General features: G+C 51.1%; 1 protein-coding gene across 6 annotated transcripts in view; it reads right to left on the reverse strand.

Moving 5' to 3' along the window:
• Positions 1-6,123: 6,123 nt before the first annotated feature.
• Positions 6,124-23,699, reverse strand: part of EIF4G3 (eukaryotic translation initiation factor 4 gamma 3) — a 66,955-nt gene continuing 49,379 nt past the window's right edge. For 5 of the 6 annotated variants that reach the window (XM_066606276.1, XM_066606278.1, XM_066606277.1 and 2 more), the window contains 21 exons: positions 22,896-23,083; positions 22,501-22,620; positions 22,219-22,395; positions 21,898-22,095; positions 19,155-19,301; positions 17,925-18,164; positions 16,681-16,785; positions 16,469-16,601; positions 16,291-16,385; positions 15,227-15,320; positions 14,987-15,101; positions 14,683-14,897; positions 14,484-14,590; positions 14,233-14,405; positions 12,986-13,111; positions 12,601-12,682; positions 10,245-10,343; positions 10,017-10,154; positions 9,568-9,649; positions 9,337-9,483; positions 6,124-7,425 (listed from right to left, as the gene is read on the reverse strand). In XM_066606276.1, coding sequence (XP_066462373.1) covers positions 7,244-7,425; positions 9,337-9,483; positions 9,568-9,649; positions 10,017-10,154; positions 10,245-10,343; positions 12,601-12,682; positions 12,986-13,111; positions 14,233-14,405; positions 14,484-14,590; positions 14,683-14,897; positions 14,987-15,101; positions 15,227-15,320; positions 16,291-16,385; positions 16,469-16,601; positions 16,681-16,785; positions 17,925-18,164; positions 19,155-19,301; positions 21,898-22,095; positions 22,219-22,395; positions 22,501-22,620; positions 22,896-23,083 — 2,963 coding nt within the window. In that variant the 3' untranslated portion in view covers positions 6,124-7,243. Of the gene's footprint in view, positions 7,426-9,336; positions 9,484-9,567; positions 9,650-10,016; positions 10,155-10,244; positions 10,344-12,600; positions 12,683-12,985; positions 13,112-14,232; positions 14,406-14,483; positions 14,591-14,682; positions 14,898-14,986; positions 15,102-15,226; positions 15,321-16,290; positions 16,386-16,468; positions 16,602-16,680; positions 16,786-17,924; positions 18,165-19,154; positions 19,302-21,897; positions 22,096-22,218; positions 22,396-22,500; positions 22,621-22,883; positions 23,084-23,699 lie in introns of all 6 variants that reach the window. The other variant, XM_066606275.1, reaches the window with a different exon arrangement.

Raw genomic sequence — 23,699 nt, forward strand, 5'->3', positions numbered from 1 at the left:
CGCCGTGTGGGAATATACTCAGGCCGTGTCCTGTCTTTCCCTCGGACCGCCTCGGCCATTGTTTTTAATTGGGCCTGGAAAACACATGACACGGCAAAGTGATGCATGGCTGAAAACAACGGGATACCTTTGCCGATTCTCCAGCGCGGCTTTTAGCGATTTTTTTTAATTTTTTTTTTAACAGTTTTGACCCAAAAACATCTCACATCCGTGGGGGAATTGCACATTGCTGAGCGCCATATCTGGTTGAGCTTCATGGCCCGACCACACGCACCCGTGTGAAATTAGCCTAAGGGGGATGATAAAACTTTGGCACATTGAGTCTGCTGCAGGACACATGCAGGTGTCATGGCCGCCGGGGGTCGGGTCTCCCATGACGGATTACCACTGCTGGTAAGAATGCAGTGTGATGCAATACTGGGGTATTGCAGTGTACTATAGTAGTCTGTTGTTGACACGGGCCGTATTAATTTTGAATCTGCGATCGTTTGATCACGGAGTTATGGCGGTCAGAAGACGGCGACCGAATAAAATACCATTTTTTTCCTTTAATTAGGGCAACCTAAAGACGAGATGAGTTTGGAGTCGCTGTAATTTTACTGCCCCGCAGAGTAAAGAGCGGCCGGTTTCCTGCGCTGTAGGCCTGCTGAGCTCCGTCCAGCCGGCGCCATATTGTGATCTGGTATCTACACCGCATTAGGAACACCTACCTAACAACCGGTTGGTCCACCTTTCTGGGTGATCACAACTTTCAGATGGCAGGAAGCAGATTCTACAAGGTGGAGAACACCCTGTATACCCAACTCGCCCCGTGCCCGCTGCAGCAGCGCCGTCAGCTGGTGCTCTTCTTGCAGGTTAGTAGGATCAGATCTCGCAGCCCTAAACGTGTTCGATGGGGTTACGGTCTGATGAGTTTGGGGGCCGGCGGAGTGGAGAATTCATCGTCCTGTTCCTCTACCTCTCCCCGGTGATCCAAGCTCCATGACTCAGTGTTGGCGTTGCGGTCGGGGAAGACATCCTTAAGATATGGGTCAGACAGCTAACTGGTCCCTGTAGCGTTTACCATTCAAGGACTAGTATGATGACCAATGGTCCTAGTCCATGCCAGGACACTGATCCCCAGACCATGACTGGCCTATTAGTCACTTGTGTGCTTTACGTCTCTGGACCGCGGCCGACAGTAAAATCCCACCATCTTGTGTATGCAGCTCCTATGCCAGACCCATGTGTCTCCATGGTTACAGACTACAACCACTGTGTGCTGATTCTGCAGTCAGGTCCTTTTATATCTGCGCTCTGTGATGAGGGGCGGATACACGATATCTGCAACTCATGCAGATCCATGGGCCCAGAGCTACCTACGCTCTATTAGACTGCGTGCTAATGAAGAGGCAGGTTATGTAAGACCGTCTAATGTAGTAGTCACATAGATGCTGCCCCTGCTAACACCACTAGGGGCGCCCGCCACCGACACTTTTACTTGTATGTTGCATTCTTTTGAAAGAGAATTTCAAACAGCGATGAAAATTGTGAGCGCCCCCTAGTGGCCAGAGAGGAACAAGGTAACGGTCGTCTTCCTGGAGTCAGTATAGTGTCCGTAGATGGAGACGTGCGCCATTTTATGTTGGTGCACCAGGTCAACGTCACTTGTCAATGGGACTTCTGTGAATAGTAGGAATGGCGCGCACACGTGTGTAATGTGGCCGTGTAGCGGAGCCTGAGGGGTTAATACTGAAGAATATTAAAATTCTGAGTGAAGTGGGAAAAAACTCAAATTGCGCCATCGTTGGGTGCGGTTCGTTCCTGCGGCGTACAGACTAACAAAGATGGCGGCTTTATTCTCCGTACTGTAATATATATAATGTACACACACTTGCATTTCTTCCAATCATGTTTTAGTTATTTGGCGTATTTTCTGCCGCCGTCCGCTGGCCGCCATAACGCCTTTATTTTTCCATTGACAGAGTTGCGCGGCGGCTGGTTTTTTGTGGGACGGATTGCAGTTTCTATTGGTTCCATTTGGTCGTAAATACAAATTTTTGATCGCTTTTATTAAGTTTTTTTTTCTTGGAGACAAAGATGGGACTTTTACGGACGCCGCGTCTGTTTTTTATATAATTTAGATTCTTTTATTCTAAATATGGCAAAAGTTTTTTTTTATTTGATAAAACTTTTTAAAAATTCTTTTTAAAAACTTTTTTTTTTTTTCTTTAGTTCCCAGAGAACATGAAGCTGCAAGGGTTTGATGTAGTTGCTGAATATTGCGTCGATCTGCAATGTTTTGCAGCTCGTGTTCCCCTATAGAGCCTTGCTTTATGTTGCATCACATAAAATCACGGTTTCCGTACGCTACAAAATCGCGATAACGCACAAGAAACAGGTGCGATGTCGCTCTCGCCAGTGTGAAAGGAGTGGGAACTGAAGGGTTAAAATCAGCTTTGGCTAAGATTCAGATTTCGCACCAATTATGCAGATTTTCCGTTATGAGTGGAATAAGCCCAAGCGAGATCCACAGCCTGAAGGGCCGCTGCCCGGGGACTTCTAGAGTCCTTCTCCTCACCACCCCGGGCAGTGCAGGGACACAAGTGGGGGGCATCTACTGCAGTGCTGGTGGGGCACAGATTAAGGATGTCCGATTCCTGTGCATCACTTATTACATATAGTCAAACCCCCCCAACCGCAGGACCGCCATAGACTAAGTTAAGCTCATAGTGGAGGATCTGAGGCAGCTGGAGCTTCCATACTCGCCCGGCTCCCAGCGTGGCATCATCGCTGCAGGCCCTGCACTCCCATAGGTAACATTAGGCCTCATCTATGAAAATGGTCTAACAGCAACCAATCAGATTTGCTGCAAGATAATGTCTATAACGGAGGCCCCCTGCTGGTGACGTCAGGTAACAACACGAATGGGTGGAACTGGGGGGTTCCAGGGCGCCCACCCTGTCAACACAACTTGCTTCATGCTGCTGCCAGGTTCCATTCACCTCAGTCTTTCTGCTGCACACAATCTATATAGCGCCCCCATGTGCCGCAGCGCTGTACACACAGGAGGATTTGCTTTTTTTTTTTCCCTTTACATTCTCTTTTTTTTGACAAGGAACAATGGAGGAAAAAAATGGGGAGACGAGGAGAAGTGCGGCGATGGAAGAACCTGCCCCCGCGCTCACTGCCGACCCTCGCTGCGGTCCCCATTACGGATATTTTACACAGAAAGGAATTGCGCCACAGGCCGCAGCTGCAGAATGCCCCCCGGAGCTGCAGTCTGGGTGTCGATGCAGAAGTACAGCAGGTTTTCAGCCATTTTCAGTTCCCAATTTGCAGGCAGCCGCTGACTGCGATCCGTTAGACCCCCCCCCCCCCCATATGCTATGTGATCAGCACAGCGTCCAGTACAAGATGGACTGGAGGCTGAGCTGTAATACCAGACGCCGCCCCTAGAGGGATGCAACACTGCTTCTAGTAGGAACGTAAAAGTTTTTCAACCAGCAGCTGCATTGTTGCTTGCAGAAAACCACCTCAGAGGGTGGAGCTACATGGGGAGGAGCAGGGGGTGGAGTCACGCAGGGGCAGAGCAGGGGGTGGAGTCACGCAGGGGCAGAGCAGGGGGTGGAGTCACGCAGGGGCAGAGCAGGGGGTGGAGTCACGCAGGGGCAGAGCAGGGGGTGGAGTCACGCAGGGGCAGAGCAGGGGGTGGAGTCACGCAGGGGCAGAGCAGGGGGTGGAGTCGAGCAGGGGGTGGAGTCGAGCAGGAGGTGTCACGCAGGGGGTGGAGTCACGCAGGGGGTGGAGTCACGCAGGGGGTGGAGTCACGCAGGGGCAGAGCAGGGGGTGGAGTCACGCAGGGGGTGGAGTCACGCAGGGGCAGAGCAGGGGGTGGAGTCACACAGGGGCAGAGCAGGGGGTGGAGTCACACAGGGGCAGAGCAGGGGGTGGAGTCACACAGGGGCAGAGCAGGGGGTGGAGTCACACAGGGGCAGAGCAGGGGGTGGAGTCACACAGGGGCAGAGCAGGGGGTGGAGTCACACAGGGGCAGAGCAGGGGGTGGAGTCACACAGGGGCAGAGCAGGGGGTGGAGTCACACAGGGGCAGAGCAGGGGGTGGAGTCACACAGGGGCAGAGCAGGGGGTGGAGTCACACAGGGGCAGAGCAGGGGGTGGAGTCACACAGGGGCAGGGTGACTTCTGTCGGTATTCTTCACTGCCTGAGTAGACGGACACACTGAATTAAATTGGTGAGTTCCGACATGTTTTCTACTCAGACTGAAGTCACATGGACCAATCGCAGCGGGTCCTATTCATGGACTTAAACCGACCATTGAAGTCTATGACTGCAGAGAAGAAACACAGGGAAGATAAACCAGATAGCGCCGCGGTCGCTCGCACTTGTTTCTCACACCTGAAAAAGTTGAATACGGATGCGAGACGGACGGGACGGACGCCCTGTTGTCCCTGGAGGTGTAAGCACTTATTTTTATTTTTTTTTTAAGGACCAAAATCACAGATCCGGCCCGCGGGCACAACAGGACAGAGCTGATCCTCCCAGGCTGAAGCGACGGGGTGGGCTACACGCTGCAGCCAGACCTAAAGTTAGACAGTTCTTAGTGTTTTATGACCCCCTGATCCCATCGTGTGCCTCACATCAGCCAGCATGTCCTGAAACGGCGGGACGAGGACCGAATCTCCTTGGGGAGGAGAACACTGGCCATGAAATGTTTCTGGGAAAAGGGTATACAAATACAAGCTGATGCAGCGCCTCCTAGTGGAAGGTAGCTTCCCCCTAATGCAGTGTCTAACCTTTGAACAGGCCTTGCAACATGACTAAGGATATAAGCTGAACCAGTGGTCTTCAGCAAAAAGAGGCACCCATCTACAGACAGCTGTTTCAGGGTTCTAGTTGGCTGGATGAAGAAGACCCCTCGTCACCCAACCAATGAGGAGCTAGAACCCCACAATAGCTGAAGTTAGATGGGGGTCTCTTCCTTATAAACACTCTGGTTTGCCTTATATCCTTAGTCATGTCACAAGGCCTGCAGGAAGGTCTGATATTGACCTATAGAAAAGCCACCTTACAATAGGAGGCGCTGTGGAGGCATTGTAGCATTGTCAAATTTGTATACCCAATTTCCCAGAGGGGCCAGCAGTCTCCTTCAGCTTCACTGATGCCCCTCAGGAGAAACTATGTCCCTTCAACCCACATCCCCGGTCTCTTCCGCAGCCAACCAGAACCCAACTATGCACCAACAAGGGGCAAAAAACCCTGAAACAGCAGCATGTAGCCGCTTATCTCCTCCGGCTGGAGAAACCTTGTGTTCCCAAGTCAGGTTAGACTCTGTTAGAAGGTCAGACAATAGAGGGGTTATACCACAACTACAAGTCACCCCCTAGCCCCCGGATATGGGAGAACTTGCTGGTCAGTGGAGGTCTCACTACTGAGACCCCCTCCAACCTCGTGAACTTGATTCCTGTGTTCCCCGTTGTCCTCACTATGGGCTCACCTCTCCCCCAGCCGTGACTGAAGCGCTGGATGTAGCATGCACGAGCAGTGCTCCATTCATTTCAATGCAGCTGACGGAAATAGCAGAGCGCCACCCCTGCAGTCCCACCGAAAGCGAATGAAGGAGCAGCAGCTCACCTGTGCGACCGTGCCGCATGCGGTAAAGCCACAGCGAGGACGACGAGACACGGGAGTCCCGTTTCCAAGATCGGTGGGGTCTAAGCAGTAAGACGCCCAATCAAACAACAAGTTATCCCCCACCTTGTGTATAGGAGACCACTATAGGATAACGTCCAATGGCGGTACAACCCCTTTAACTTGCAGGGAAGCGGCACCATCCCCCATTTGCCCACCTTCTGATTCGTAGGACATCAATTGTTACCTGAAGGACTTCATATTTTCAAGTCACGGAAGGTTATGATGTCATCTGCCTAGAAAGATGACATCATAGGGCTTTCTTCCAACTTCATACCACCTTGTGAGAAGCAGCACCACCTACAGACTGGGAGGATACATTGCACTCAGTATTACATTGGGCCCTCCCTCCAGAGTCGCTGAGGGGAAGCAACAGAAGCCCCCCATTGTGGATGACCCAAACAGAGCCGCTCAGAAGACAAGACAGGAAGCACGCAGGGTACAGATAGTTTTATTAGCCTTTCTTTCCATAGGAAACCAGGCTAAAATTAATAGAAATACAACAAAAGAGAAAGCGTGGCACAGTGGCATGTGCCGTTATTGTGGAAAGCCGCAGCTCGGACTGGCTCAGAGACTCGCTCCCCGCCTCTGCGCCACTTTATCTCCTGGAGGTTTTTCTATTACTCGTCTTTGTTTTTGCCGCTTCACTTAAAATACTGAATTTTACCTTTTTTTTTTTTTTTTTTCTTAATTTTTTAAACCACGCTTCAAAGACAACGATTTGGCGGCATCGGGCAGCAAGTTGGCATCTATAATGGTCAATCTAGGGTCCTACATCGTAGGGCTCGGCCACTGCTGCAATGCTACACCCTGACTGGAGACAAGCGTCTAAATCCATCACTGCGCCAAAGCTCCAGACGGGGGACCGCTTCCCCCCCCCCCCGATTCTTACAGGCCTCTAATGCATCAGTACCCAAAACAAACGGGCGCGCCGAAGAGAGGCTCGTGACCTTCCGCAGCATGCCGACCGAACAGCGCCTGCTGCAACCTCCGGGAGCGCCGCTCGCACTTTCCATAAAACGTAATCATTAGATCCTTTTAAATATAAAAGGCAGGCTACGATGTGAGGGCGGAGCCAGGATCCCGCCGCGCAGCTTCTCCGGGGAGCGCCGGCTCTTGTAGTCCGTGGATAATAAATTATTTTCTCTTTTTCTGAAATGATTTGTGGTTTTTTAAGTCTCTCCTCTAGTTTTTGTTTTTTTTTTATAAAAGAAAAAAAAAGCGCGGTGGGAGGGCATTTAAAACGAAAAAATATTTAACTTCTATAAATAGTGGGGGGGACCCTCCTTCCCAGAATGCTCTTGGGGTGACCTCCCCCCCCCCCCCCCCATCAAATCAATGCTTGGACTGGGAAACTCCATCCCCCTGCCGCTGCGGATTTATCGTTTATTCCCTTCACGCTTGTTTCATCCGTTTTTCTGTACCCTGATTGGCGAAGAGAGGAATGGGAGGGCGAAAAAAAAAAAATTTGTATATAAAGTTGCTGAAGGTGACCCCGGCTGCGACTCCTCCTACCGCGGCAGCGAGGTCGGTAAAACGTCATTTGAATAAGTTTCTAGTTGTCCTCGGACTCTTCTTCTGCCTCTTGCAGCCACGTGAAAAAGGCAGTGACTGACTTAAGTGCTACACCTTTTCCATTCTGCTCCGCGGGGTCTTTACTGCTTTCCCACATGTAGAAGGCGTCCTCGGAGATGACCTCTTCATCGTAGAGACAGTCGAAAAACATACGGAGCAGGTCTGCCAAGAAGAAGAAGAAAGTCAGTGGCTGCGTCAGCGAAGCAGGGCGATGAGCGGAATTATAGCGCCCCCTCCCAACAAGGCTGGATAGTCAGGATAGACGCACGGGGGTCAAACTGATCAATTAGTCCAGGAAACGAATGTTTCTCCTTGTGGAGAGTCACAAGGATGTAGGGAGAATCTTAATGCGTGCAATGCTCCCTGGGAAAAAGACATGCAAATGAAAGTGAACAATCCTCCACGGCGCCACCTACTGGCCGGTAAAAACAATATCAGGTGTTTTAAGGGGGTTGTCAAGAGTAATTAAAAAAAAAATGTGAATGGACGGAATGTAAAAGCAGCGGTACTTACCGCCCTTCTCCTCCAGTAAAGATGCCGCTGTCAGGTGACCATTGTAGCCAGAGGCAGCATGGCGAGCGCTGATGCCAGGAGAACGGGTGGGGATACTGTGGCCTCTGATTGGCTGCAGTGGTCACCTGACTTCTGGACAGTAGGCTTTTCACGGGAGCCGCTCCACTGTTTCCCCAAGGGAGGAGAGAGGCGAGAAGTACTGCGCCTTTATTTTATCACGTGTGCGGCCCTTTAAAACTTTCTTAATCATTCTCAGATAAACTCTTTACAGGTCGGCAATGTCTATTCATGGAGCAAGGATTGTTAACAGGTTGGATAGTGACTCGTAGGGAAGCGACTTCCAATAGGGGGCGCTGTGGAGGGTTATTCCTTTGCTCATTAGCCTTCCACTATGTAACCGCTGCCCCATCAGGCCCTCATAGGGTTCGTTCATACGTGGCAGATTGTGGTGTGAAGCTACATCCGAACGCACAGCCGACTCCGCTCTGCAGATGTCACCCTTTAAGCGTGAAGTCGCTGCGGATCCGCGGCAGATGATGCAGATTTTGTAGCAAAACTCAATGTGGATTTTGGTGCGGATTTTCCGCTGTGCGAACGCGCCCAAAGGAGGATTTACCAAGATGTCCGTCTTACACAAAAGTACGTCGGTGCAAACTGCGCATTAAAGGGGTTTTCGGGGTGAAACACTACTGACGACCCGCACTCAGGATAGGCCAGCAATAGCTGATCGGCTGGGGTCTGCATTCACGTTGATTTCAATGGGGGCTGCGCCTGCAATTGGAAGCGCCGGCCACTACATAGTAGTCTGAGCCGTCGCTCCGGCCCCGGTGTATCCTGGCGCTGACTGCGGGCGTCCAATCAGCTGACTTGTCGTTGGGATCCTGGCTGATCAACTATAGAGGAGGATAGCTTAGCAATAGTATTTCTGCCTGGAGAACCCCATTAAGTGTCTGCGCCCCATAACCCGCTACTGGCGCTTGTCTCGTTCCCCGGAAGTGCTTACGGCCGCCCTTGCAGGTGATTTGGGAGGTTTGAAAGGTCCGGGCGCTAATACTGCACAGGAGCCACAGCCGACTGCTGCGGTTTGTGGAGGGGATCGGACTGCCACCGCTGCCACCTTGGATGGGAAAGACTAAACCAGAGCAGGATCTACAGCCCTTTGCATGTACAGTCCACGGACTGCAGCAGCTCTCAGCGCTCCGATGCCTTCCCAAGCAGCGTCTGCAAATCAATGCGTCCGGCCGGCGAGTCGGGATCTGTGCAGGCGTGAGCAGCGCTGCAGTCAGGAGGCCGCGGTCTGGACAGGTAGGTCAGGAGTTGGACAGCAGCAGGATTACGAAGGTCAGCAACAAAAATGTGCGCAATTTTTTGCCTTTAGCGGTAATAAACCTCCCAAACACGATGGCCGCTCCGCCTCTCATTTAGACACCCATTTTCCTTGCCACTCCCCCCAAAGTGCCCACATCGCTCTTCCTGCCCTTGAAATGCCAACATAAGCGAATGACGATCCGGTAAAGTAGAGCGCTGCGCCGCGGATCCCCGCGATCCACCTGAACTCACTGGGAGGTTGATCAAGTTTTACTATCAATGCTTGCAGTGCATAAAGTGCTTGTAGTTCCCTCTCCACATTGGAGTCCATGTACTTTAGCAAGACTGGAACCTTCTGTTTGAGAAAGGTAGTGTCCACACGGCAGGAAGAACAGTCCCCTGCGGAGAGATGGAGAGGCCGGTCACCCCCAGCAATGAGCGAGCCTGTGAAGGGGCTGCGGCGGCGGCGGGCGGTGGACTCACCTATTATTGCCGCTTTGCACACTGCGGTCATTAAAGCTCTCAGGAACGAGGAAGAACTCATCTGACTCTCATCTAGATTCGCCTGGAGAAGAAGACAGCATTAGGACACAAGACGACAACCCGCAGCTCCGATAACGCGCCGTCATCTTATAGATGTCTACACGGCCCGCCGGAGCGCTCGCCGTACAGAAACCATATTCAGGTGCGCAGCTAGCGTCCTCCGACACGGGACGCCCCGGCGCCTGACCGCTGTCACCGCGATGACCGCTCACAAAGGAGTGAATGGAGGCGGGGTGCGCAGGGGATCTCCCGGCCGCCCGCCTTCATTCGCAGTCAACAGGTCGTTTATACGGAATGATCATCGCTCAGATTCCCGCGGCTCCGATCGTTCGGTGTAACAGGACCGTCAGCGAGTCCCTAATATAGGACGCCTCGGGATCGGCACTCACTTCTACCCAGTCGAATATCTGCTCATCGCTGGCGTTCTCCTCGATGATCAGCTCCTCCATCCGTTCTTCCACCGTTAACTCTTTCCTGGAGAGACCTTCTGATGGGCTGCAGCAGTCCGACAACGTGAAGTCCAGGTTCTGTGGGGTAGGAAAGTGTATTCAGGACTCGCGCACGAAATACGGCGCGGTGACCGCACAGACGGAGCGCAGCGATCGGGCGTCACCCACCTTCTCACTCACGAAGCTCTGCACGTCTTCTCCTTCCGGCAGCAGGTCTTTCCACCGTAAACCAGTTTCCCTCCACAAAGCGGCCACTTTCTTATGGCTCTGGAACAGACAAGGTTACATGTGTTCTGGGGCAGATTTAAAGGGGTTGTTCGGTTGTAAACCACTGATGGCCTGTCCATAGGCTAGGTCAATAATAATAGATCAGCAGGGGTCAGCCACCAGGGACCCCTCCCAATTAGCAGTTCGCCAGGCTGGTGTGCTTGTGCCCTGAGCCAATTTCTGTAGGAAGCAGACGGTTTTGTTCTCTCTGCAGTGGCCAGACTTGGTATTACACCTATTCACTTCAGCGGGGACTTTGCCTGCAATACCAAACCTGGCCACTGCAATGGGAACAGCGCTGTCTGCTTCCTGTAGAAATCAGCTCAGTGCACAAGCACAATGGGCCCAGTGAATAGCTGACCAGCGGGAATCTATCATTGAACTGTCCTGAAGATGGGCCATCAATAGCTTACAACTAGACATCCTCTATGAGGGGACAGTCACATGTAGCCAAAATGGCGCAGATTTTTGGGTCCGCAGCAGAATTCATCCCTTCTATCGAAAGGGTGAGCAGCATGGGTCCTGACTGGTATTGTACCTCCATCCTATTTACTTGAATAGAATTGAGCTGCAGTACCAGATGCAACCTGTGGACGGGTGTGGTGCTGTTTCTTAAAGAAAGCAGCCATGTTTTTCTAATCCAGTCTGTCCCCTTTAATAGAACTGCTTGCTGTCAGTTGATGGAAACCTTTTGGTTTCTACTTCAGAGGCTGAATATTATGATACAAAAGGCACAGCTGCGTGTTTGGTTCAGTGTGTCAGTGCATTGTCTGCTCACAATAAAGGCCTTCGTTTTGTAGTGCCGGTCGTTACGAATACGCCGATACCACATTTTTTATTTAGCATATTTCTAATAGAAAAAATTGTGCTTTTCGGATTTATTTTTCGGGGAGGTTTACCGTATTTGTTTGTCCCACAAGGCGCCTCGTGTATCATCTGTCAGGTTCATCACTAATAGCCACTATACACGACGGACCTGGAAGTTGCCATTATTGGACCTCCAGTTGCCGTGGTAACAATTATCACCCCGTGATAAAATCGCGTAATAGCGATAGGGTGAAGGAGGGAGCCCCCCTCCCTCTCCGGACCCTCTGCATGCCGCTGTCTGCATAGACAACAGCATCTAAATAGGTCAAAGCTCCATCTTCTGGTTACAGCGGGACCGCGGCTGTAAAGGCCCATTTACACGCAAAGATAATCTTTCAAACGATTGAAAGTTCTAGCGATCTTTTTGCGTAAAGTGTTAATGGCCACTGATGGCTATTAACACTTTATCATCATCTTTTGCATGTAAATGGGCCTCCGAAATCTGTTTGCAGAGCCCAGTGCATGAATAATCACACGCCCAGCACACAGCTGCACTGTTCTCATCGCGGGTGTCGGCAGAATACAATGTTAACTGCCAGCTCCCTGTGGAGATAACAGCCTGCGGTCTACTGACTGATAAAGGCATTTACTTTATCTCCAATACCTGAACAATGGGTTTAAAGTTCACCTTAAAATCATTGTTCAACCGAAAAGTGCCCGATGCCCGCGCTCACATGTAACGATTATCGCTCCCTTTCAGTCCTTCGAACGTATTTCGAACGATAATCGCTGCGTGTAAAGGGGCCTTAAGTACTGAGACTTCTAAGCCCCCTGATAATCAGCGCTGTACATGTAGCGCTTTATGTGGAACCTACCGGCCCGCTGCGGGACCTTCCTACTAATGACACTTCTTTCCTAACCTTTCATGGACAGGAGGGGCGCCGCTTCTGGATGAGAGCAGCCATGTTTTTCTAAAGCTATATAAGGTTTTTAAGAAGATGGTGTCTTTGTTCACATCCCGCCGCTGTACGTAAATGTAGTTTGGATGATCCGGCGGGCGGTCCGTTCCGTTATACATTAAGTGACCGTCAACCCTTCAGTGTCAGATCTGAGCAATGTGTCAAGAGCCAGGAGGAGGGGTAGACAATAGCTTAACACAAAAAGCCCAGGGCCCGCACCCAGCGTCGGACCGCCCACCTGACCGCCCACCTGACCGCCCAACTGACCGCCCAACTGACCGCCCACCTGACCGCCCAACTGACCGCCCACCTGACCGCCCACTGGACAACTTTAGCCCAATTTGTAGTTTTAAAGTCGGTTTTCGGGGCTCCTGAGGCTGAGCAGTGGGGGAGCAGGTGTAGTCTGTCCCCATGTCAGCTTCCCTGCTGTCCTACTGATTGATGGGTGACCACAGCCCAGCACCCCGCGCTCCACCTCGACGGGAACTTACCATTTGTTTGCATAGAAGGTGCAATATTTCCGACAACAAGACGCCGGTACGTCCCACAGGGAGCAGCGCCTTGTTAAACTCCCTGAGAAGACAGAAGGGAAAGACATTAGCATCAGACTAGACTGCATTCACACCTCTCCCTGCGGCCCCTGCTGGTTCAGTGGTTGTACTGCACGCTCTGCTGCCACACATGGAGGGAGAGGGGACACAAGGCGCCGCCTGAAATAAAACTAGAACCTATCTTGCAAAGGCAATGGCGCATTTTGGATGAACGGCTAATATCGGCTCAACCAGAAGTAGCAGACGTTACGTTAGGTCATGGTGTAAATGGGAAGCGGAGTGCAGAAGCGAGCGCATATCACACGGACACAAGTCATCAGCTTACGTAATTAATTCCTTCAGAGAAATCCCCCCGTCCTTTAACATGGGGGTCACCAGCTCCGCCAGGTATAACCAGATATGCGGGATATCAATAGCCATATCATCAGCCAGCTCAAGAGTCTCGGACAATCTGCAGAGAAGAGTGACAGGCGTCAGTACTGAGTCCCCCAATAACAGGTCCGGCAAATCACCGCAGCGTCCCACCCCATACAAGGACATCAATGCAATCAGGAGCAGCAGAGGTATATACATTGCTCAAAAAACATTGGGAACACTTAAAAAGGTCTCAACGGGGGTCCCGTGTCCCCCGTCCTCCTCACTGCGGGGTTACTGCACCCTCCGTACTGAGGAGTCCGAATGGAGTTCTGGTCGCACAAGTGCGCTAACAATCCATGCACTTCCAATGGGCTTGTGGAGATGACCGAGCGACACACTCCGGTATTCCCGTCAGCCCCACCGAAGTGAATGGAGCGCCGATCCTGCATGCCCGGCCAGCGGTCCATCCAGTGATGTCACTGGGGGAGGGGCTGGGGACAGAAGCAGCAGGGGGTTTCAGTGGCGAGACCCCCACCAATCAACTATTCATTCACTACAATTGTAGTACAACCCCTTTAATCACCGCAGTATATCTGCAAGTCACTTCCACTTCGTGGATCGCAATCTATCCGGTTCGGAAGCAGAAGCGATTGGGAATCCATTTCTTCTGCTTTGGTGCAAATGAAAGTGACAACAGGAGTGCCGGAGAGGCGACAGCAAGACCCCCCAAAAAGGGACTGGAGACTATGCCTCTCCTTCCCGAATGATTCTTCTCTAGTTCTGCTGGTGTCACTATGGGTACATGAAGTGCCACCTGCTTCCCAATCAGGTAGCCCCAGTCCTCCAAGATGGCGCCATATGTGCCAGAGCAAGAAGATTACACAAGGAGAGCCGGAAAGAAGGGATCAACCCGGCATCAAGACCGGAGGAGCAGCCGGAGCCTACTAAATACCCTCCAGCCGCTACCGACCCAACTGTCACACAGACTCCATGGGCGCTGTTCTCACAGCCCAGAACTGGGCAACATGATTGGCATTCGGCAGAGGACAACAGAATTAGCAGTTTCACCATTGGCGCCACGTTCTCCTCATAGTTGACACTTCAGTATGTCTTTTGCTCATCGAGATCTGATGTGCGATGTAAGTGTTCCCTTACCTTTTTTGAGCGGCGTACTGAAACACCCCGCAGAATCTACAAGATGGCGTCATCTCTCACCCCATAAAGAAGTCCTGCTTGCTGAGCTTCCCGGACTGCACCAGCTGATACAGCAGTTGTCCCATGTGATCCCGGGTGATCTGACTCCTTTCCAGCGTCGACTCGACCCCGACTCGCACAAAGACGGAGAGCGATCCTTGTACAGCGAGCTCCTCCACGCACTGCATGGCCTCCTGGAGAGACAGAAGAGACCGGGCCGGAGATCAGATCCGCGCAGACGCACCCGCATCGCCCTACAGGACTCGCCTGACCTTGTAGTCGTTGATGTGCAGGAACTCGTCTATAATGGCCTTAGATTTTCTTTCCAGCTCCTCTTCTGACACCGGCGACTTGTCGGACTCTGGAGTTTCACACTTGGCTACAGAGAAGACACGAATATACGACTAGTCAGAGCAACTATAGACATCCTGAGAACGCGGCAGGAAACGGCGACACGGAGGAATATCTCACCGGGTTCTTTGATCTTCCGTTCTAAGCTCGGAGCCTTCTCCTGCTCTGTGGAGACCGGCAGAGTTTTTGGCGTGTGGAGCGTCTCTCGCCGCTGTTCGTCTTGATTGTCTATTAGGTCCTTCGTACCGCTGCCTCGCAGGAAGCTGCTGGGGCGAGTGGCCGAGGTGGAGGAGGGCGCAGGCTTGTCATTCCTCTCGCGGCCGGCGTTACCATGGCTGGGGGGGGTCAGAAGACAAACATTACATGAGGGTCATCATATAGCGAATGCATCATCTAGACGTCTGTTCACATTATGGACTGATACCTTGTTAATATCCTGCGGCTGTCGAGGTCCGAGACCGAGGAGGACACTGTTGAAGAGACTGAAGGTTGCAGGGCAGAGAATCGATTCAGCCCGGGGGCGCCGGGACGTAAGGACTCTGTTACAGAAACCAGAGACATTTACTGCAAACTCATCACAAGTCTCGCAATATATTTACGTTCTACGCTCAGGACGCTCGACTCTAACCCCCAACCATAGACACTCCTGTTAGCCGCCGCTCACCTGTCTCGCTAGTCTTTGCCCCTCCGCTGCTTCCCTTCCCCCAGCTGCCGAGCTGAGCTTTGGGCACGAGCTGGATCTTCTCATCGATGGTAGGCTGTGAGGCAACAGCAATCTAGTGAGTTACATGCTGAGAAGAAATCGGAAGCTCGCAGGCCAAGTGCAACGTAGCGCCGGCCATTCGCAGAACAAGCGCAACGCAGCACCGGCCGCTCGCAGGACAAGCACTAATGGTGGCGTTTCCAGACCTACCTGGATGGAGGCCTGGATGGGACTACTCATTCAACCCGCCCCTGCCCTATTCACCCAAAAGCGTACTTGAATCACATTAGTTTACATAGTAGACTTGAAATGGCAGTCATCTGCTTGCATGTATAATAGAATGTGAATACTTCACTACTGCAGTATATTGAACATTCATCGTCTTCCTATTAACCCCTGCCACAAGCAGGGCCTAATAGGAAAACAATCATGGCAGGTCTGGGTGATAACCAAACATCTAGTCACACTCTCGTCACACTTAGGAGACACTGAGCCCCTACCGTCTGTCAGGCCATTTAAATGGCAGCGTCAGTACTGACTGCAGGATCAGTGTTCTCTCCGATCCCAGACATTGCCAGGTATCTGCTATTAGAGAGTTGACACCCGCTGTATATGTATGGTGAATGTGGGGACGGGTTTAATTCAGAGCGATTCAAAAAGAATGGTGCAAAAGCAAAGTAGATTTCTTCCCACATGAAGTGACCGACCACAGGCAGAGCGACATGGAGAGAGAACTCGTCACACTTTTACTGCACCTTTCAGATGTTCCATGGGGGGCGCCGTTGGTGACAGCAGATGACAATCAGTAGTCCAGTTCTACCCTGACGTGTCCCGGGATCTCCTCGCAGCAGAGATGTTTTAGGTCTGGTGTCACCATCGGCGCCCCATCACACATCTGTACGGTGTGTCATAACCTTTCATGTCCTTCTGGCTGTTGCCCATCAATTCATGTATGAAGGAGTCAGCTTTACATTTGCAGCACTCCTTGTATAATGCCAGCTGCAGACAGAGTAGCCGCATGGTACCTTGGTGATCTTCAGGAACTTCGTAGGGTCCAGGACTCGGTTATTCTTCGTACTTTGAACCATGTTCCATCCCCCTTCCTCCACTCTCTGCACTCCTATCAGGCCAAAAGACACCAAGTAAATGAATGGCTGTCTTCAAGGAAGCAGCAGCCGCAGCGGTCGGTGACGGGGATCTTACCTGGCCTTCTCTTCTCTTTGGTCATCAGTTGCTGCACTTTCCTCTGCTCTTCCTGCTCTTCTATTTTGGCCTCTTTGTGGATCTGTTCTATGGTTTTGGGGCCTTGGTCCGCTCTCCGTGACACCCAGTTGCACTGCGCCAAAAAAGGAGGAGAAGATTTGTAAATGTTACCCAGCAAAGAGGAGCATGAAGAAGACGACGGCCACACGTACCAGTCTCAGGTCGATAACGTCCTGCAGCATGAAGCGGATCCGGGACGACGTTTTCCTCTCCTTCACAATCTTCTCCATCTGGTTGAAGTACTGATCCATGCGCGGCTGTAATAATCACATCATACAGCGGTCAGATCAGAGCGGCTAATGACCCCCAGATCCTCACTTATCGCTACACGGACCTGCGGCTCAGCAGAGACTGAACCCTCGTAACGTCCGATCACCGTCTGCAGATCTCTATGAGCCGAGCGCTACTTAACCATGTAACTACGGGAAGGACTTGTCAGTAAAACGTACGACAACCGCCAGGTGCCCCGGGTAAAACCATCTACTGTAGTGAACCCAATGCTCTGAAACCCAATTGACATTGCGAGAAATGAACCACACGCATTTCTAGGCCTTCCCTCGGATGCTCCGAGTTCGGGCCCGGCAACCAGCGATCAGGCCGGGACGCACATCCAAATTCCGCATGTTAAATGGGATGGTTCAGAAGACAGTGTGGACGGCCTTTTACATACATGTTCACAAGCCCCAGATCATGTGAGGGAGAACATGTGCCGCAGGAAGAAGATCCGCCAAAAGGGATTCTGGGATCTTTAGTTTTCAAGGCTTCTGGACCGTCCCATAAGCGGAAGTGGAACTGGTTTGTGGACCGAGACGGCGGGCAACAAGGATCCTAAAGCCTTCCGAAATACTCGATTACAGCCCTTTGAAGGGGGTTGAGGAGGACCTGTCAGGCTGTAAAGTCAGCGGGGCTGGATGCATCGCTCTGCTGACTCGATGCTCTTTTTTTTCTTGTTCGCCTGGACGAGCTTTTCTTCAGTCCGCGATTCTGCGCCGTCAACGTGTAAAGTGGATGTTCCCCAGGTCTTACTGTCAAATCAAGTCCGACGGCACGCTCTGACATTGCCGGGAGTCAGACCCAAGAAAAGCTTGCTCAGGTGAACAGAGGAAAGTATGGAAAAAAAATGGGGGAGTCCGCCAGGCTGAGGGAGCAGACCCATACATCCAGCCGCTGACCGCGCCGCTGAAGGTCCTCTTTAATGGCAACCGCACTGCTAGAAAAAGGAAGTAGCTTCCATTACCGTACCAGAGTGAAGCACGGCAATGTACCGCCATATCCTGATACTACAACCCGCTACAGAAGATACCTAACCAATGTCTACAGATAGGGATTTGCTGCCGTTGGATGTAAGCACAGACATCCCTGCGGATCAGGCCTCCTTTAACATCTCAGTCATCACCTTTGCCTTTTCGAAGTCCAGATCTTTGCCGATGGTGGTGAGCAGCCGGCAGAGACACTCCAACGACTCTTCATCGTGGTTCTTCAGCAGTTTCACTACACAGTCATGCATAATCGCCTCCGTCAACATCTTGAGCTTGAAGAGTTCTCCAATGAACTTAATGTTCCCTATGGACCTCCGTCGAGCCTTGTCTCTGGCTTCTTCAAGTTCTTCTTGCAGACGAGTTCTTTCCTCCGGCTGCTGCAAGAAAAAGCAGTCACCCATAAAGCGAGGGACAGCGGCCTCCACCTCAACGAGCCCCAATAAAGGGAAACAAGAAGATATTCTGGACTGATCTGCCGATGACCTATCAGAACCGATCATCATTAGCTGATCAGTCGGGGTCTTCGCCGGCTGTAAGAGTGGACAGAGCCAGAAGTCAACCGCTCTGTAAATACTGCAGATCCCGGTCAGTAATGCAGTGAATGTAATGGCAGCTGAGCCTGCAATACCAACCCGAGCCACTGCAATGTGTACAAAGCTGTAAGCTTCCAACTCCATGATGGCGGGCCGGATACCAGCGGATTGCTAGGGGTCCCGAAAAACAGAACAATGATCAACTATTGATGATTCATCCTGAGTTGTGGCACTTTCAACATGTCAAAAGTATTGATCAGCGTTGGGCCCACTGCTGAGACCCCCGCTGATCGAGGGGCCGCACGCCCACCCAAGCAGCACTTTTGCCCCTCGGCTGTCTTTGCCGCTCCTTCCAGTAGCTAAAGACGGCTGCACAGAAGTTTATAGCATTGTCTATAGATCTCTATGTGGGCCGTCTTCAGATGCCAGAAGACGACAAGAAGCAGCGAAGACGGCAGAGGGGCGTCAGCAACATCGTTCTAGAAATCAGCAGGGGTCTCAGCAATGGGTCCCTTCCCCACTAATCAATACTTTTGACACGCAAGATGCTCTGGGCCTTCCCGTAAAAGAAAGTTACCAGCCTGTCCGAATAGGTTTATTCAGTAAGGTAAAGGGGGATAAGCTGCTAAGATGCCGGCAGACCCCTCTGTCCCCTCCACTACTTCTCGCTGTTCCTAATTTCACAGGATCTGATTGCCCCGGATAGGGCACATGTTAGACAGTGATTGGTTATCCCCCCGTCTATCCCCCCCCCCCCCCGGGGTCTGTGAGGCGTCTCACTAGTAAATGGTGACCGGTCAGCAGGAAAGCTTCCCATACAAACTCTCATCTTACGGTTGTCGCCAACTCCAGGTCTTTCTGCTTCTTCTCGAAGACATCGTCATCGGCTTTGTCCTTCTCAAACTCCTTCTGACATCGGTTGAGCAGTAACTTGCGGAAGTTCACAGTGCTGCCGGGCTTGTCGGCCATCGGGACCTTTAACTACAATAGAAACAAGAAGGCGAAAACTAAATTGCCTACAAATGCATCAGCTTCCAGGACTAAGATACCGACAGATCATCAAGATCAGAACGGTGGGGGTCCGCCGCCGATCAGCTGATTGAAGAGGCTGCAGCCTCTCCTCAGGCCTGTGACGTCATGCCCATCGGGCACACAGTCCGAGAGCAGCTCAGTGCCATTCATGTGAATAGAAGTGAAGTGCTATACAGTGTGTGGTGCTGGCAGGTAGCGATGAGGCCGCTGTGCTGACCCGGCCCTTTCGGACAGCTGATCAGTGGGGGTCTTCAGCAGCTAACTCCCACCAATCTGATATTTGCAACCTATCCTGAGGATGAAATCATACCTGGCACATGCCAGCTGCCTCAATACGGAGCAAGAAAATAGACTGGCTAACAAAAAGGGACTTGCAGTTTTATTTCAATTGGTTCAAAGCTGTAGGAATGATTGTAGAAATACAGCGAGGCGATCGGTTAACCCCTTAATGACAGCGCCTATTTTGAGCTTAAGGACGCAACAATTTTTGGCGGATTTTCTTCTCCGTTTATCAAAAGTCATAACTCTTTTATTTTTCCGTCGACGCGGCCGTATGAGGGCTTGTTTTTTACGTGGTGAACTGTAGTTTTTATCGGTGTCACTTTTCAGTACATAGACTATATTGTAAAACTTTTTTTTTTTTAAATGATAGCAGGGAGAGAAAACGCATCAATTCTGCCATAGATGTTTTTTGTTTTTTTTTACACCGTTAATCATGCAGCATAAATGAGACATTCCATTTTTTCTGCGGACCGGTACGGTTACAACGATACCAAAATTCCTAAATTTTTTTTAGGTTTTCCCACTTTTCTGCAATAAAAACCCTTTTTCTTGGAAATTTTTTTTTCTAAATCGCTGCATTCAAAGTCCTGTAACTTTTTTATTTTTTGATGTACAGAGCTCTATGAGGGCTTATTTTTTGCGAGACGAGCTGTAGATTTTATTGGTACCATTTTGGGGTACATATGGCTTTTTTGATCACTTTTATTGCGTTTTTAGTGAGGCAAAATGCTAAGAATTAGCATTTTGCCTCAGTTTTTTAGCGTTTTTTTTAGCGTTTTTTCCGTGCACAGTCAAAAGCATGTGCAACTTATTGTACGCGTCGTTACGGACGCGACAATACCAAATATGTGGGATTTTTTTTTTTTTTTACCTTTTTTTATGCTAATCTGAGAAAAAGCATAAAAAAATGTTTTTTTTTTACTCTTTTTACATTTTTTTAATTCATGTTTTTAATCTTTGCTTTTTTTACACTATTTGAGTCCCTCTGAGGGACTTTAACCACTGCCCTGATGATCGCTGTTATAAGGCATGGCAGAGCTACTGCTCTTCCATGCCTTATCGCTTATACAGCGATCCTAGGCATAGGCAATACAGGACGCCAGTGTCTGGCGTCCTGTTGCCATGGTGACAGGCCGGGCTCTCACGGTGACATCGCGAGTTCCGGCCGGAGACACAAAGGGAGCCGCGCTCCCTCTGTGAACTCTTTCCCTGCCGCGATCTACTTAGATCGCGGCAGGGAAGGGGTTGACAGCGGGGGCGCAACTCCGATGCCCCCCCCCCCGCTGTTGCAGCGGGACGCCGGCTGTGACTGACAGCCGGCTCCGGAATAGCACGAGATCATATGTGATCCCGCGCTATCTCCAGGACGTAAGTTTACGTCCTGTTGCGGGAAGTACCAGGCTGCCAGGACGTAAACTTACGCCCTGCAGCGGGAACGGGTTAAAAGGGATTAGACCAGAAATACAAGTTATCCTCTATCCACAGGATATGGGATAATCTGCTGATCGGTGGGGGTCTCGATGGTCTTGAGAACGGGGCCCCTGTGCCCACTGTCCTCCTCACTGCGGGGTTTACTGCCCCCCAATCCCAGTGTGAAGACTGAATGGAGCGCTGGTTGCACAAATGCACCGACTCTCCATTCACTTCCAATGGGACTGCGGTGATAGCCGAGCGGGCATAAGTTGGGTATCCTGACAAGCCCACTGAAATGAATGGAGCGTTGACAGCGCATGGTTGGCCGGTGCTCCAATCATTCTAAGGTCACTGTGGAGGGTGAAGTAACAAGGATTCAGGACACGGGAACCACTCTCGAGATAATCGGGCGAACCCCTCTCAAGACAACCACCGATCAGCAAGTTTTGCCCTATCCTATACAGTATAACTTGTGATCCTGGTGCAACCCCTTAACTCTAGTGGGTAATGCTGGACATCATCCAAAAGCAAAGATCCCAGCAGCACTGCAATAGTCCTCTAATAGAGTCAGGCAATAGAAGTGCAAACGCCAGTAAAGGAGCCCAAACCAGGCGAGCTCCGCAAATGCAGTCCAGAAAAATAGTAGTAACTGGCATGCCAGTTACTACTATTTTTCTATGCTGGACATCATCGTCACAACGACTTCTTTTTTCCTTCCCCCAGCGACTATACATATCACAGTTGGAGTCGAAACCCCTCAATAAATGCATTACAAGGATGGCATCCGCTGTGGTATTACACAGGGCAGAACTCCATACATTATACTGCATGCTGGCACCAATATACTTACTGTGGCAAGGCATCTGCACATGTTGGCATATGCCACGGAGAAGCTGGGCTCATCTATGGCCTTCTCGAACACCAGGTCGATCACTCCTTTCAGCCGCTCCTCTGTATCCACAGTCAGGTCCATCACTTGCTTCATCAACTGGTTGAACATCTGAGGCGTCAGCTTGTTCAAGATGCTCCGAACCTTACGGAAAAGAGCCTGCAACGAGGCGGAAGGCGAGTGAGAAAACGACAGACAGTGCGGCGGGCCACGGAGGTCCGGTAACCTCTGTGGTTCCCTATCTGCGCTGATCGCTCGCTATCGGCCATACTGTGCACTTACCTGTGTCCGGATGCTCTCTGGATCCTCCACCTGGGAGTCCCTTTTGACGCTGGGTCTCCACGCGTTCTCAGCTTTCTTCAGGTGGACATCATCTGTCACTGAAATGTTCATGATTATTTTCCTAGGCTCCCGCCTCTGCCCCGGCTGTGCACGTCTGGGGCCCCCCACATTCAGCAACTGGGGAACACAACAACAAAACAAGGTGACGCAACAAGAATTCGGATCCCTCGCTATCGCTCAGGGGAACGCTCTCGCTAGTGACCACGATGCACAAATACTTACAGGTACGCCGCGACCTCCAGGCGCTAACCGTCCAAAGTCTGCATAGGCAGGAGTGAAGTCGGGTCCCTTCTGCAGCATGCGAGGGTCCAGGGTCCTCATCGCGAGCTTTGGCTGATTGATCTGTTAATGAACGGTAAGATATGACAAGGGGGTAACAATGAACCCAACCCCCCAGGTTGCACTACAAGAACCAGAGCAACTTCTACACCCGACATCACAAAGCTCAGAACACATCGGTCAGCCACAGGGCTGCGTACAAAGCAGGTTAGGGACAGAGCGCCAGACACGTTCACAGGTACTTAATCCACAAATCGACCCCACAACTCAGCGGATTTGTGCTACCTCCTAACATGCCGCGCATGAGACTGCACCTAGACACCTCCCTCTCTCCTCACTTTGTCCAGGACCACATCGCTGATGGGCGGCAGGCCTTCGGGCTTCTGCACACACGCCGGCATAAACTGGAACCCCAGCAGGAAGTCCCGGTCGTACTGCCGCTTTCCTTCATTCTGCGCATTTGAGGCTGGCGGCTCAAGGACATCTGGGGAGCTTTCCTGGGAGGGTTCATCCGCTGCTCCTAGTCCTACAAGGTTAATAGGGAGGAGCACAAGAAAAGGTTACTCCATCCGAAAACACTGCAATTAGCGACAAGATTAAATCCATCCCTTCTGAGCCCCAAAATACAATGTTTATAGAGAATCAATGGTCACTTATAATCACTTATCCTGTATTATACTCCAGAGCTGCACTCACTATTCTGCTGGTGGAGTCACTGTATACATACATTACTTATCCTGTACGGATCCAGAGTTACATCCTGTATTATACTCCAGAGCTGCACTCACTATTCTGCTGGTAGAGTCACTGTGTACATACATTACTTATCCTGTACTGATCCTGAGTTACATCCTGTATTATACTCCAGAGCTGCACTCACTATTCTGCTGGTGGAGTCACTGCATACATACATTACTTATCCTGCACTGATCCTGAGTTACATCCTGTATTATACTCCAGAGCTGCACTCACTATTCTGCTGGTGGAGTCACTGTGCACATACATTACTTATCCTGTACTGATCCTGAGTTATATCCTGTATTATACCCCAGAGCTGCACTCACTAATCTGCTGGTGGAGTCACTGTGTACATACATTACTTATCTTGTACTGATCCTGAGTTACATCCCCTATTATACTCC

Source organism: Eleutherodactylus coqui, chromosome 6 (assembly GCF_035609145.1).
Source record: "Eleutherodactylus coqui strain aEleCoq1 chromosome 6, aEleCoq1.hap1, whole genome shotgun sequence".
NCBI lineage: Eukaryota > Metazoa > Chordata > Amphibia > Anura > Eleutherodactylidae > Eleutherodactylus > Eleutherodactylus coqui.